Raw genomic sequence first — 14,207 nt, 5'->3', positions numbered from 1 at the left:
CAACAAATAACCGCTGTTATATTCCTCTGTGTGGTGTGACCACTAGACCCAACGGCCTCATTTCTCTCTTATATTTGTCATAACCATTCACTGTGGTCTGGATGGTTTTGTTAGGCCTTAGTCCTACCTACACATCCAAGGCCTTAACCTTCTGGTTAATATGCCCTCCTCCTATATGACCCATATATATATATATATAGCCTTCTCCTGGCTTCTGTAAGACCCATAACCCACTGGTTCATATACCCTCCTCCCAGCTCCTGTAAAACCCATAGCCCAATGGTTCATATACCCTCTTCCTGGTCCTGTAAAACCCATAACCCAATGGTTCATATACCCTCCTCCCGGCTCCTTTAAAACCCATAACCCAATGGTTCATATACCCTCCTCCCAGCTCCTGTAAAACCCATAACCCAATGGTTCATATACCCTCTACCTGCTCCTGTAAAACCCATAACCCAATGGTTCATATACCCTCCTCCCGGCTCCTGTAAAACCCATAACCCAATGGTCCATATACCCTCCTCCCGGCTCCTGTAAAACCCATAACCCAATGGTTCATATACCCTCCTCCCGGCTCCTGTAAAACCCATAACCCAATGGTTCATATACCCTCCTCCCAGCTCCTGTAAAACCCATAACCCAATGGTTCATATACCCTCCTCCCAGCTCCTGTAAAACCCATAGCCCAATGGTTCATATACCCTCTTCCTGGTCCTGTAAAACCCATAACCCAATGGTTCATATACCCTCCTCCCGGCTCCTTTAAAACCCATAACCCAATGGTTCATATACCCTCCTCCCAGCTCCTGTAAAACCCATAACCCAATGGTTCATATACCCTCTTCCTGGTCCTGTAAAACCCATAACCCAATGGTTCATATACCCTCCTCCCGGCTCCTTTAAAACCCATAACCCAATGGTTCATATACCCTCCTCCCAGCTCCTGTAAAACCCATAACCCAATGGTTCATATACCCTCTACCTGCTCCTGTAAAACCCATAACCCAATGGTTCATATACCCTCTTCCTGGTCCTGTAAAACCCATAACCCAATGGTTCATATACCCTCTACCTGGTCCTGTTAAACCCATAACCCAATGGTTCATATACCCTCTACCTGCTCCTGTAAAACCCATAACCCAATGGTTCATATACCCTCTACCTGGTCCTTTAAAACCCATAACCCAATGGTTCATATACCCTCCTCCCGGCTCCTGTAAAACCCATAACCCAATGGTTCATATACCCTCTTCCTGGTCCTGTAAAACCCATAGCCCAATGGTTCATATACCCTCTTCCTGGTCCTGTAAAACCCATAACCCAATGGTTCATATACCCTCTACCTGCTCCTGTAAAACCCATGACCCAATGGTTCATATACCCTCTACCTGGTCCTGTAAAACCCATAACCCAATGGTTCATATACCCTCCTCCCGGCTCCTGTAAAACCCATAACCCAATGGTTCATATACCCTCTTCCTGGTCCTGTAAAACCCATAGCCCAATGGTTCATATACCCTCTTCCTGGTCCTGTAAAACCCATAACCCAATGGTTCATATACCCTCTTCCTGGTCCTGTAAAACCCATAGCCCAATGGTTCATATACCCTCTTCCTGGTCCTGTAAAACCCATAACCCAATGGTTCATATACCCTCTTCCTGGTCCTGCTCTGCTGGCTGATGCCTGTCAAACCCCACACCAACACTTTCGCTCATTTAGCCTTTGTATTTGACATCCAGTGTGCGTGTGTGGTTTTGTGTGTATGCGTGCGCGTGTGTTTGTCTTGGCAACGAGACTGGGAGATAAGACCCTCTGCCCTGATTTGATCTCCAGTGCTTGCATACAATTTCAGAGGGCCAACTAAAGAGGAAGCCGAACATTGAATCATTTTGGTTAATGTTACTGCAAAGTGTATAAAAAAAAGTCTGCAACCAGTAGCTCTGGCCCCAATGTGATCATGTCGAAAAGCTGTGCCGGGTTCTCTCCATTGAAGCCAAACTGTAATAGAGAAAAGAACCTGTCGCGTCCTCTTAATAATGGTAGGTGATTCACAGTGGAGTCAAGTGCAGACTCTCGTGTAATCATCCATCTACAGACTTCCAATCCTTTCCTCGCTCTCAGTGCTCAGGCCCCATAGGGAGTTGTTCTACTCTGTGTAAGAGAGGGTCTGTCTAGCTAGCGCTGGCTGTTTTCACCGTATGAGTGTTGTGTTGCTCTGCCACTGACACGGTAATGAGGCTTCAGAGAGCCCGGAGGCTGGCTGGGTGGCAGCAGATGGAATCATCCTCTCCCGTGAACTCCACAGGTTGTGTCCTGCTTCAGTAATTACCTTTCCATGTCTTGGTCCAGCTCTAATCAACCCAAGCATTGTCCAGCAGTCATGGAGTGCCAGAGGTTGGAGAGGCTACAGCATGTCTCTCTGTCACACCTAGTCTGTCTCTCTTTCTGTCTCTCTCCCTCTGTTTGTCTGTCTCTGTCTCTCTCTCTTTTAATCTCTGTGTCTCCCTCTGTCTCTCACTCTCTGATGTATTAATAAGCTGGGCCTTCCTAGCTTGATGAGTGTTGTTCTCTGGCTGTCACACAAAGGCCTTGTGGTTGTCATGGCTCCAGGGCTCAAAGAGTCATGGGAAGATAGGAGAGATTTTCTGAAAAGCAGTTAAATTCTGAGATGAATTTGGACTGAAAGGAACATGTGTTTCTGTAGCTTCTGGTCATGTATTGGTCTGGCCATGAAGATGACTCGACATGCAGGCAGAGATTCATGGACTCATAGAAAGCTACATTAAATGGAACATTTGCAATGTCTAGAAACCCATTTACAAATGCAGGCTTTTTTCTTTTTTTTTATCAATACTGTGCAGTTCAGTCTGAGAATTGCTCCGTCAAGTGCCAGTCAAACTCCTTGCTTTTGGCTGCTTTCCAAACTCTGCTGAATCGATTTCACCGCGGAGGCAGCTCCTCTGAAAAGATCAGGCCCTGTGGCAGTGAGGCACACTTGATGGAGTGTGGAGCTATTGGTGCTCCGGCTAGCACTCCCAGGTTGGGCCGGCATATCACCTTGGAGCTAAAGAGAATAATTAGGCCATATCAGCGGATCACAGTGTTGGCAGCGGGGCCACAGTTAGCGATAGCGTCGGTAATCTGCAGCTTATCTGGCACTTAGCCGTAGCCAACCGTGTCTCCATGGCCTGTACGGCCTGTTGGCTCTCTCTCAGGACCAGAGGGAAACACTCTGTCATCTCACTGATAGCAGAGCCATGGGGAGAGGAGTGGGGGGGAAGGGGGGGCTGAGCTAGTGAAATAATTAATGAAGCCAGTTGTTTCAGTGGACAACAGAAGAGAATGGGGTCGTATCAGCGTTCCTATAGAAAATACGGCCGTTAGAGGCCCACCTACTGAGATAGTATGGGTGGCCTTTTGGGTTCTTTTCAGCCACTTATCATCCACCAAAGTTTTTTTGTGTTTCTTTTTTTCTCTTTCTTTCACTGTACATGTAGGTTGGCGGACGGGATAGGGGCCTTGTCAGACAGTGATCCCGGGTTGAAGGGGAAAACAGGGCGGGTAATACCTTTATTTATGCCAGCCAGTGTCCCGCGACAGTTGCGGTTATGCTGTCGGCTCGCATCTCATCTCGTCATGACTGCCGGAGAAAACAATGGCTCTCATCCTGAGCCCCCCCTCACCCACGCACATACCCGCACACACGCACACACCCAACCACCCAGTGTGGTGAGGTCATAGGACAAAAGTAGAGACTGCTGGGCGGAGAGAGAGAGAGGGTTGTATTGTACTGTCAGTCCCAACCCTCTCTACCACTGTCGTTGTTGTTCTGGTTCATGTTGCAGCTATTTTTCAGGGATGTCCATCCTCTGATATCACGCTGCTCTTGTGTGAGTTGACGGATGACTTGGGAGAGTGTACAGTTGGAGCCTAACCCTCTGTCCCCCTGTCCCCTAGCCAGTCTTCTTAGCCCCTCTGTCCCCTGTCCTTTTCTTTCTAAATGTCTCTGTCTTCCTGTCCCCTATCCTGTCATCACAGCTCCCCTGACAGAGAATAAACTCAGCAGGCAGTTACATTTGCTATGCTTCCTTAAACTGTGTGGACCAGATTAGCCTGTTTATACAAACCCAGAGAGAGATAATCTCCCTGATTAATGAGTATGCACACACACACACGCACGCACACACAATTTCTCTTGCAATGTGATTTTTTTAAATAATAAACAGTGTGCCAATTAAGTTCCTCTGAGCACCAAGATCCTAGGTAAAGTGTCCTTCTGATAGGACTGGGTCCAAAAGCAGTGGGGTGGTTGTCTGGGGCCGATGCTGCTGCCCGCCCGGTCTTCCTGCCTACAAACACCTCTTGGAACAGTATGTTTAGCGCAATGCCTCAAAAGGGGGGAAGTGGCAGCGCAACGACGAAGGTCAACCCTGGTTTATTAGCCGAGTCACTGTGACAAGGCTGCATGGAAAACCCATTGTGCATAGGGTCTGAGATGGGACCTGGCCAAGGCTGCACACGCCCCAAGGGCTCCTCTCTATGCCCATCTTCTGCTTCCTGGTAATACGTCTTCATGGCGCTGTTGAGGGTCCGGAGAGCCCTCTGGACGGGTGTGTTGGTGTGAGGGCCGCGGATGTGTCTGGAGACTCTTGGGTGTGGTGCTCATTGACATGGTGTCACCCTGGGAATGCAGGAAGGATGGGAGCATCATGGAAACAGACATTTTCAGGGATTTCAGACACTGTCGTCGTCGTCGTCGTCCCCCCTCCTACAGCCAAGTGATTCCGGTGACAGTAGCTAGTTGAATTATGGAGAAGGGGTGTTATAGATAAAGAATGAGAGAGAGAGAGAGAGAGAGAGAGAGGGAGAGGGGTACTGGGAACAGAGGCTGTATCTTCCTGAGGTTTTAGTTTTTGTCAGTTTGCGTCTGTTATTCATAACGCCGATCCCCTGGTGTGGGCCGAGGCACTTAATGGGCTGGTGCTGCCTCAGAATCCCACCGCCAACAGCACTGTAGACCCTGGGTTTGAACACCAGTACAGACTAACAGCATCCAACTGAGTGTCTCGCTCTCTTTACGGAACTCTGGGAACACCGACCTGGCATGATAAGAATGGGCTTGTGTGCCAATGGGGATAGTTTGGGCTTGATTTTATTATGCTCTCTGTCTCCAAGGAATGCAGAGTGGCTTTGTTCTCAGTGATGATGATGTAACTCTTCCACAGAGCTAAACTTAACATGGTTTTGTTGTACACTATCGAGCCCCTAAACAGAGGCCAAGGGAAAGGAGAGAGAGAGGGAGCGAGCGGGAGAGGGAGGGAGGGAGAGAAAGAAAGTAAGACCAAAACAAAGAAAGAGAAGCGGAAAGATCATAAGAGAGGGAGAAACAGGATGGTTAGTAAATGAACCCAATTTCTTTTCAAGTGCAGACATTAGTCATGCAGTCAGGTCTCTGGCAGGCATCCACTGCTGTGTGAGGTCCTGGATCTCTCCCCCACTCCCCACCTCTCTCTCCCCCTCTCCATTCCCATCTCTAGGGGTGCGCTCCCATAACGTTCACCCCCGGCCCTCCTGTTTATATCTGGGACACCTCTGACCCAGCTCCCCTCCCCAGCCTGCTCCCACTCTGACTCCTGTATACAACCAGGCGTCATGACCAAGAGTCGAACATCTCCCCACTCATCTCAGCTCTTATCACATCCCTTAAAAATACAACAGCGCTCAGCTTAAAGAGGACCTAACAGGGATGGAGGGGGGGGTCAAGTGTTTAGCGTTGCTCCCTGCCGGCGCCTGCCTTTGGAATGGGACATCATTTGCTCATTTGTTTGTGTCAGTGTTGCTTTTGTGTGCTTGGGCCAATCAACAGCCGGGACAGTCAGGCAGGCTGGCGATGCTGGAAGCTTCTGGGAACTACAGAGCTCTGGAAAGGTTCCCCATCAAAACAGGATTCAACCCTTTGTATTGGTACAGAGGGGACCTGGACGCCCGCCACTCATGTTAGTTCGGTTCCTGCCTCCGGTTTTCCCTTTCTTCAGCTGTCTGTTACACACTCCTGTCTAATGTTGGGAACACATTTCTGTGGAGGCCAGAAAGTAAAAATGTCCGCTTGAGCTTGAGCCGTGTTTCTTCAGAAACCAGGGACAATATTAAGCATGTGAACGAGTAGTGATCAGAAGCATTGGGACATGGGAGGAGATGCAGTCAGACAAAGCAGATACAGTTGGAAAATACACAGCAGATAGAGTAGGAAGAGACACAGCAGATACAGTAGGAAGAGACACAGCAGATACAGTTGGAATAGATACAGCAGATACAGTAGGAAGAGACACAGCAGATACAGTAGGAAGAGACACAGCAGATACAGTTGGAAGGGACACAGAACATAGAGTTGGAAGAGACACAGCAGATACAGAAGAATAGACACTGCAGATACAGTTGGAAGAGACTCAGCAGATACAGTAGGAAGAGACACAGCAGATACAGTTGGAAGAGACACAGCAGATACAGTTGGAAGAGACACTGTCGGGACACAGTAGAAACATTGGGTCATTATTCATTTCATTCTCCCTGCTGCCTGAAAAGGGGACTATGAAAGTGGTCATCCCAGCAGTGTCACTCTAATATTGATGTCACAGACTGCAGTGGTGGCAGTACCCCCCTCCACCCCACCCATTCCTGGTTGTCCCCCTCCCACCAGCTGTGCCCCTCTCTGGGGGGGATTAGAGCCAGAGCCCCTTTTATCCATCTGTAATCCTGCTCTGGCATCCCCACTCACTCAAAAAGGAACACACAGACAAGCGCCAGTCTCTGAGGTTTGCTGGGCGCACACACACAGCCACATAAACACACTCACACACACACAAACGTGCAGTACACTGTAGCCATTTATAAGAAATTAGGTTATCTAAACTAAATGGAGTCATCCACTTTCGACTAAACACAGAATCAGCATGAGGCAAGGCAAGGTCAGCACTCAGCAGACACACTGTCATGTTCTTCAGTACATCTGCTCCAGTCTCTTCACAAGGCCCTGGTCTCCTGCTGACAGCCAGAGGGAGGAAGAGGGAGGATTGAGGATTCCCCCTGAGGGTAGGCTCTCTGCCTACCTGCCTGTCTGGGCCTCTTCTCTCCTCTCTGCCAACTAGCCTTTCCCCCTCTGAGGCCCAACTACTACTGTACATCCTGACAGACCTCCAGTAATACTGCAGAATGCTTCGTCTCCATGCAATGAAACCCAATTGGACAATGGATCTGAGGAACTGCTGGCTCAGCCAGGGGGGACATTTTTTTTTTCATGACGACGGAAGCACTTGAATAACATCAGTCCAGGGATTCATTATTGTACTGACATAGATGCAGATGGAGTTGGCCCTTTCGTAGAGGGATTAGTGTAGTGTTTGGGAGGGGATTGGCCTGTGTGTGTGTGTGTGTGTGTGTGTGTGTTACGGTGTGGTGTGTTTGCAGGAAGTGCTTGTGAGGAGAGCAGGAAGACGTGGAAGTGTTTGGCTTGGCAACACAGCTGCTGCCAGGAAGACGCAGGAGGGTCTGATGGGAGAAAAGCATCCTAATGTCATTGAACACCTCCAACACATGGAGTTACTAACAAGCTTTCACACGTGTGTGTGGTTGCAAACATACACACACAAACACACAAACACACGCTCTCTGAAATGAAGTGCCGCTGAATAAGCTTCAAACAAGACTTCTCAACTGTAACCTAAACTGAGCAACATCAGTTTCTTTAATTTGTGGAGAAACGGAGGAATTCGTCATGGTGAAACATGGCCTGTCATTATGTAACATCTCAAGGTCACCAGCGAGGTCGTTGGAGTCTAACAAATCTTTGTGGAAATCTATGGCCGCATTTACTGAAAGCCAGGTTATGTTGTGAGTCACCTTGATGTAGCTAGCGGACAAGGAGTCATGAAGGAGGAAGGTGAAGGAGGAAGACGAAGAATGAGAGCGATGAAGCTGAAGCCATCAGAGAGGGAGGATGTATAGCCCTGTCACCAGGCAGAGAGGGACAGATCTGCCTAATCTGTACATCCACCCCTCCCCTCTCTCCCACACAGCTGACAGCATGACAGACTGCCCGTTCAAGGCAATGAGTGGGAGAAACTGAAAACCTGACCGAGAGAGATGAGCGGAGGGGAAGAGCGTGAATGAGATCTGTGGAAAGGTAGAGAAAGAGATTTCAGTGTAGAGGAAGACTTTCCTGAAGACAGTTCGTCGGTCTGCCTCAGTCCTCCTCAGACCCTGCAGAGTTGAAGTTCAGGTGTCATGTGAACAGGTCAAGGGTCGTGGCTCCGGACAGCCTGCCAGGGGGGAACTGAGACGTGAGGTTTGGGCGGGCAGGCAGAACACACCGGGTTGGAGGTGGATACACTAAGCTTTTTTGTTTATTGGTGCTGTCTTTCACAACGCACTTACATCATACTGTGATCGGTTATACAGCAGTTGGCTTCTTCTGCAAGTTTTTTCTGCTCGACGGTTCTGGGAAGGACGAGGATGGCAGCCTGCTTTTACTGAGAATGCATGAGCGTTATGATGTTGACTTTGTCTTTTGATAACCCCTTGTCCTCTGTGTCTCCCTTCCTTTTGTAGATTCATCCGGTCAGGTGACCTCGTCTCCACTGGGCTCTCCCACATCCCATCGGGGCATGCACCCGTCCCTGCTCAGCCCGTCCTCCATGGGGCCCTCGGGCTCCCTGCACTCTCCCATCAGCTCCTTGAGTTCTCCCATGAACGGTTTAGGCTCCCCCTTCTCTGTCATCAGCTCCCCTATGGGACCACACTCCATGTCCTCGCCTGGCATGGGCTACGGCCCCAGTGTCAGCCCCCAGGTAAGGCCTGTCACAGATTCTCACTCACACACACAAATGCTTCACTGTGTGTAGTAGTGGGCCCGGTGATATATGGAAAGCAGTAGATTTGTCCTTTCCATGCCTATTATGTTCACTCTGTCCATTCTGCTCTCTTTCTTCCCAAATCTCCTCCTAGTCCCTCTTTCTGTCCCCAGCTGTCAGGTTCCTTCCTCTCTGATTTGCACTTTCATTCTCTCTCTGTGTGTCTCTCTCTCTCTCTCTCTCTTTTGTTCTATCAATAAGTACCCCAGTTTCTGTGGTGGAGAAAAAAAATCACAATTAAGACATCAAAGCTTCCTGTGGCCCAGTTTCCTTTCAAAGCCATATCTAAAAAGGAAAACGTTTTCCCAAAATGCAGTTACATCCTTTTTGTGTTTGCTAATAATGGTGTTAAATAGGGAGTCAGCAATGTGCTGTTATTAGGGGTGTTTTCTTTTGGCTTTTCTTGTCCCATGTGTAATGAGTTAAGTGTGGATAAAGGGCACTTTCTGAGAGAGAACCTTATTCCCTGTTCTCCTTCCATTGCTAGAAAGTCCCACCACCTCCTCTTCCTGTCCTACTCTTCTGTCTTCCTCCACTCCTCCACCACTGTGGACTCCATCCTGGGTGCTGCCAGTTCAGCATGCAGGCTGAATATAATGTCAGGTTATGACATTGGGCAGCAACCTTAACTGTTTATTCCGCTCAGAACTTTTTCAATTTCAGAGAATGTATGAGAGGAGTTTTTATGGATATGCTGTCATGCAGGATGGAACTCCATCATGCTCTCACATCCTCTTTCACTCAAAGATGAACTCAAATGAAAGTCCCAACGGCAAAGGCTTGGGGCGAGGACAGCTGCTGCTTCTGGGTGTGAGTGGTGCCTGTATGTGTGGGTGGTGCCTGTATGGTGAGGGTGTTGTTTGCATGGTGAGGGTGGTGTCTGTATGGTGAGGGTGTTGTCTGTGTTGTGAGGGTGGTGTGTGTATGGTGTGGTGAGGCTCTGTGGAGAGGCTGTTGGATGGGAGAGTGGGAGAGAAGACGGTGAGGGTGGTGAGACTGGTGAGTGGTTAGTGGGAGAGAAGACGGTGAGGGTGGGGAGACTGGTGAGTGGTTAGTGGGAGAGAAGACGGTGAGGGTGGGGAGACTGGTGTGTGGTTAGTGGGAGAGAAGACGGTGAGGGTGGGGAAACTGGTGAGTGATTAGTGGGAGAGAAGACGGTAGCTGACACAGTTAATTGAGGGTTGAAGGTGTCGGTGTGTCCCAGTGGTCACAAGATGCGGTCCCTCTGATGGTGATTTGAGTCAGACAGCAGATGCCACTTGCTGTCAACACTCGGTCCACTGGCTGTTTTTAGGAGCAGCCAGGTTTAACAAGGTCATCACTTTCGAAGCTCTCTGTATTTGTCCTCTCAGGGTTCAAAATAAGACCCCACCTGCAACCACCTCACACGCACGCACGCACACACACACACACACACACACGTGTATACAGTACCTCTTATTTCTTCCATCCACTCACATGGTTCCATTTATAATGACATTAAAACTCAATGACATGTTGATGGTGATTGATGACCACAAGACAGTTTAGCAGAGGGACCTGGAACGCGAAAGGACAGCATGTAATACTGTGATAATTCACTGCCTTTTTTCATCAACCGTCTTGTCTTTGCGCTGCCAAAACACATGTAGAAGATATCTTAAAGCCAACTTTCATTCCAACCAGTGTAGAGCCGAACCAAGACACACTGAGAGACTGATTGACTGACTGACTGTGGTTTTGGACCTGGAGCTGGCAGCCGAGTCTTTTTAATCTTATTTCGTCTTTTTAAACGACACCCACTTTTGTGTGTCTGTGTTTAGACTGACAGTAACACATTGAGCTGGCTGTTTGTATTCCAGATCAGAATAGCATCTGTATTGTTCAGTGGGGCCACACATGATGCACTGCCAAGGTTTGTGCAATAAAAATAACATTCCTCTTGGAGGCGAAATTCCTATTTTTTTTCTTCCTTCCTTTCAACTTCTTTTATTCTAGGAGGGGGGGGGGGACCGCCAGACCACAGCCTTGCCCGTTAGATTTAGTCCAGCTCCGAGTCGAAGGGTGCTGATGTACCAACCACAGCTCTTTCGCAGTGATCGCCACGCTCTCTCGGCAGCCGGAAGACATTCCCCGGAGCTGGAACAGACGGTGCACTTCCAGTGACAATGGAGAATGGCTGTCTTTCTGTTGCTTCTGCTGAGATGGATCCTCTGTCATCCGCTGGACCTGAAACTTTCCCTTTCATTTGGAGAAGCAAAGACCGCTGGCTCCGTCCCTAACCTCTGATCCCCTGTTCCAATCAGAACAGCCTGGGACATTCATGCCCACAACACTGAACATAATGCTGTGTGTGTTTCTGGAGTGGAGGGCCCATACCGTACTAATGCCGAAAAGGTGTACGTGTTTTACAAGAAATGGAACACTCGTAATAGCGCACAAATGAGCCCGCGGTGATGTCATGCACCCGTTTGGGGACGCCTTGTTTAGGCGCGGGTCGCTAGGAGACGGGAACACAACTCGGCTGCTATAATACAGCACGTATGGAGTGAGGGAGAACAGAGCGGACGACAGCCCCTTCCTGTGTGGGAGGACTGAAGCTCCGCACTGCCGGCCTTTGATGTGAGCTGCTGTAGCCACCATGCGCCCTCTGACATCATGGTGCCGTGGTCCTAACAGGCACAACTGCCGCGTCACATCGCCCCCGCTTAGGGATGACGCTCCAGATGGGCAGCCTAATGTGTTTTTACCCGAATGAATTCCCTTTGTGCCGGGTAATGGTGCCTGGGTAAATAGTCTCTACGCAGGCTGATCCAGATGAGAATCTTACCCCATTACTTGAGCTCACACCTGGTCCAGAGTATTAAAGTCTTAGAGTTCACAGCACAGGGATTGAGTTGAACCCGTAAACCAGAATGTACACGAAGCAGGACTCTGGTTAATGATAATGTGTCTACCTCCTGCCTCTTCATGAGGGGCCAGCTGTGTTCCAGGACGGCTGCTCTGAGGGGAAGAAACAACAACACAGGGGTTTGATTTCACACACCGGCCCCCAGGGCCCCACTCATTCAAATGCCTCACAGGGCTACAGATTTATTTTAAACCTACCCATAAGGCCACTGGAGGATTCATTTGCATCTAATGGTATGGTCTTACTACTTCAAACCACTATGACGCTGTCCCCCCAAAACACAAACACGCATATTTCTATTTGTCCTGTGATAGGTGGGAAACCTTAACACTGCAGCTCACCTCAGAAGTTTTTCTGTAAAGGGGGCTACCACAATAGGCAACGACGCACACATATCTGCACATGCCTGAAATGGCTCTTAAAGTTCTTACCACCAAAAAAAGAAACATGAATAAGATATTTTTTAAAACCATTAAACTAGAACAGCCGGTCGATAACTAGAAATGGGTGATATATACTGGGATGCATGAGACAAGCTGTGGCCTTGTCTGAGACTGTTTCATACAGGCTTTAATGAAGAAAATGTGTCGGATTTTGTTATTTCACATTCATAAGTGACCCTGGGGTTTGTGGGAAGAGGGAACAGAGAGAACAAAAAGTCAAGCAGCAGATCGAGTTTCCAACAGATTTTTTTTTAGCTGTGATGCGCTCAGACTGGGGCTTTTAACCCTAAAAGTGCTGTTTCATTCTTAGCCATCCCTAATACCCCTATGGGTGATAGAGGGAATGAGAAAACGAAGGAGAAATTGGACAGAGACCAACTTAATTGTCAGAGGACTGTTCTTCAATTAGAGTCCATTAGGTTTATTTCATTCTAGGATTAACAGTTATTTCAAACACATGACCTGGTATTGCATTAGTGGAGGGAACACTGAATAGGATGGAATTCCTGTGTGAGTTGTCATGTTAGTATTCATTGTTTTAACCTCTCATAAGACATGGCTTTAGTGTTGCTTGTTAATTGCTGAAACTTTGGTTTGGTGGTAATTCAATATGACACGATCATTCCACCCATATTTTCCTTGTAGCCTATAGTACAGGCATCATTCAGCTTAACCTTGTGGAAAGTATTGTCTGCTCCAGACCAATTTAAATCCATCACACAAGTCACAATTATCCTCCTGACCCTGTAAATTGTTTCAGTGAAGTTGGAGGCCATTTTATTCTGTAAGCCTGAAGGCCTATTGAAAGGCTCAGCTCTTCATCATACTGTATGTGACCTCCATTGAAAGGTTAACCAGGCTCTTTAGTTTCAAAATGTGAACACAACCAGTGTGGGTTGAACAAAATCGACTCTAGCTCTCAATCTTTCAACCGTTTTCATCCATTAGTGATTGTCAGTGACTGGGCTTAAAGTAGTAGACAATTCAGAAATCTCATGTCTAACAAGCAGGTAGTATTCCTAAATGATTTGACACAGATCTTGGTAACATGTCACTTCATATTGTGACCGACTGTAATGTGTATTTTATTGTTTTTTCATTCAGGATTAGGATTTTATTTTAAGTCATGAATGAGATAGAAGACACTTTGTGATTGAATTATCTTCCGGTTTATTACTTTGTTGTAGATCTGTTACGAGGTTGGTTGTCAATATGATGTTAAGTGTATAGTTTATCATTTTTGCTGAAACATCTGCTGATGATTGTGGACATAAATAACAAAATTAAGATGAACAGCGTTAAAAAGAAAGAAATAGTCATAACGGTGCTAGAGAAATAAAGACAAGAACGGTGATATAGAGAGAAAAAAAGACAGAACGGTGCTAGAGAGAGAAATAAAGACAGAACGGTGCTAGAGAGAGAAATAAAGACAGAACGGTCCTAGAGAGAGAAATAAAGACAGAACGGTGCTAGAGAGAGAAATAAAGACAGAACGGTGCTGGAGAGAGAAGTAAAGACAGAACGTTGCTAGAGAGAGAAGTAAAGACAGAACGGTGCTAGAGAGAGAAAAAAAGACAGAACGGTGCTAGAGAGAGAAGTAAAGACAGAACGGTGCTAGAGAGAGAAGTAAAGACAGATCGGTGCTAGAGAAAGAAGTAAAGACAGAACGGTGCTAGAGAGAGAAGTAAAGACAGAACGGTGCTAGAGAGCGAGGTAAAGACAGAACGGTGCTAGAGAGAGAAGTAAAGACAGAACAGTGCTAGAGAGAGAAGTAAAGACAGAACGGTGTTAGAGAGAGAAATAAAGTCATAACGGTGCTAGAGAGAGAAGTAAAGACAGAACGGTGCTAGAGAGAGAAGTAAAGACAGAACGGTGCTAGAGAGAGAAGTAAAGACAGAACGGTGCTAGAGAGAGAAGTAAAGACAGAACGGTGCTAGAGAAAGAAGTAAAGACAGAACGGTGCT

The 14,207-nt window shown here is 47.7% G+C and overlaps 1 protein-coding gene across 6 annotated transcripts in view; it reads left to right on the top strand.

The window, feature by feature from the left end:
* The window catches only part of rxraa (retinoid X receptor, alpha a), an 82,105-nt gene that overhangs the window by 45,464 nt on the left and 22,434 nt on the right, over positions 1-14,207 (top strand). For all 6 annotated transcript variants that reach the window (XM_010893948.5, XM_010893947.5, XM_010893946.4 and 3 more), the window contains one exon: positions 8,609-8,847. In XM_010893948.5, the coding sequence (XP_010892250.1) occupies positions 8,609-8,847 (239 nt within the window). The remainder of the gene's footprint in view (positions 1-8,608; positions 8,848-14,207) is intronic.

Source organism: Esox lucius, chromosome 14 (assembly GCF_011004845.1).
Source record: "Esox lucius isolate fEsoLuc1 chromosome 14, fEsoLuc1.pri, whole genome shotgun sequence".
In the NCBI taxonomy this organism is placed as follows: domain Eukaryota; kingdom Metazoa; phylum Chordata; class Actinopteri; order Esociformes; family Esocidae; genus Esox; species Esox lucius.
This window is presented reverse-complemented; position numbering and strand designations above follow the sequence as displayed.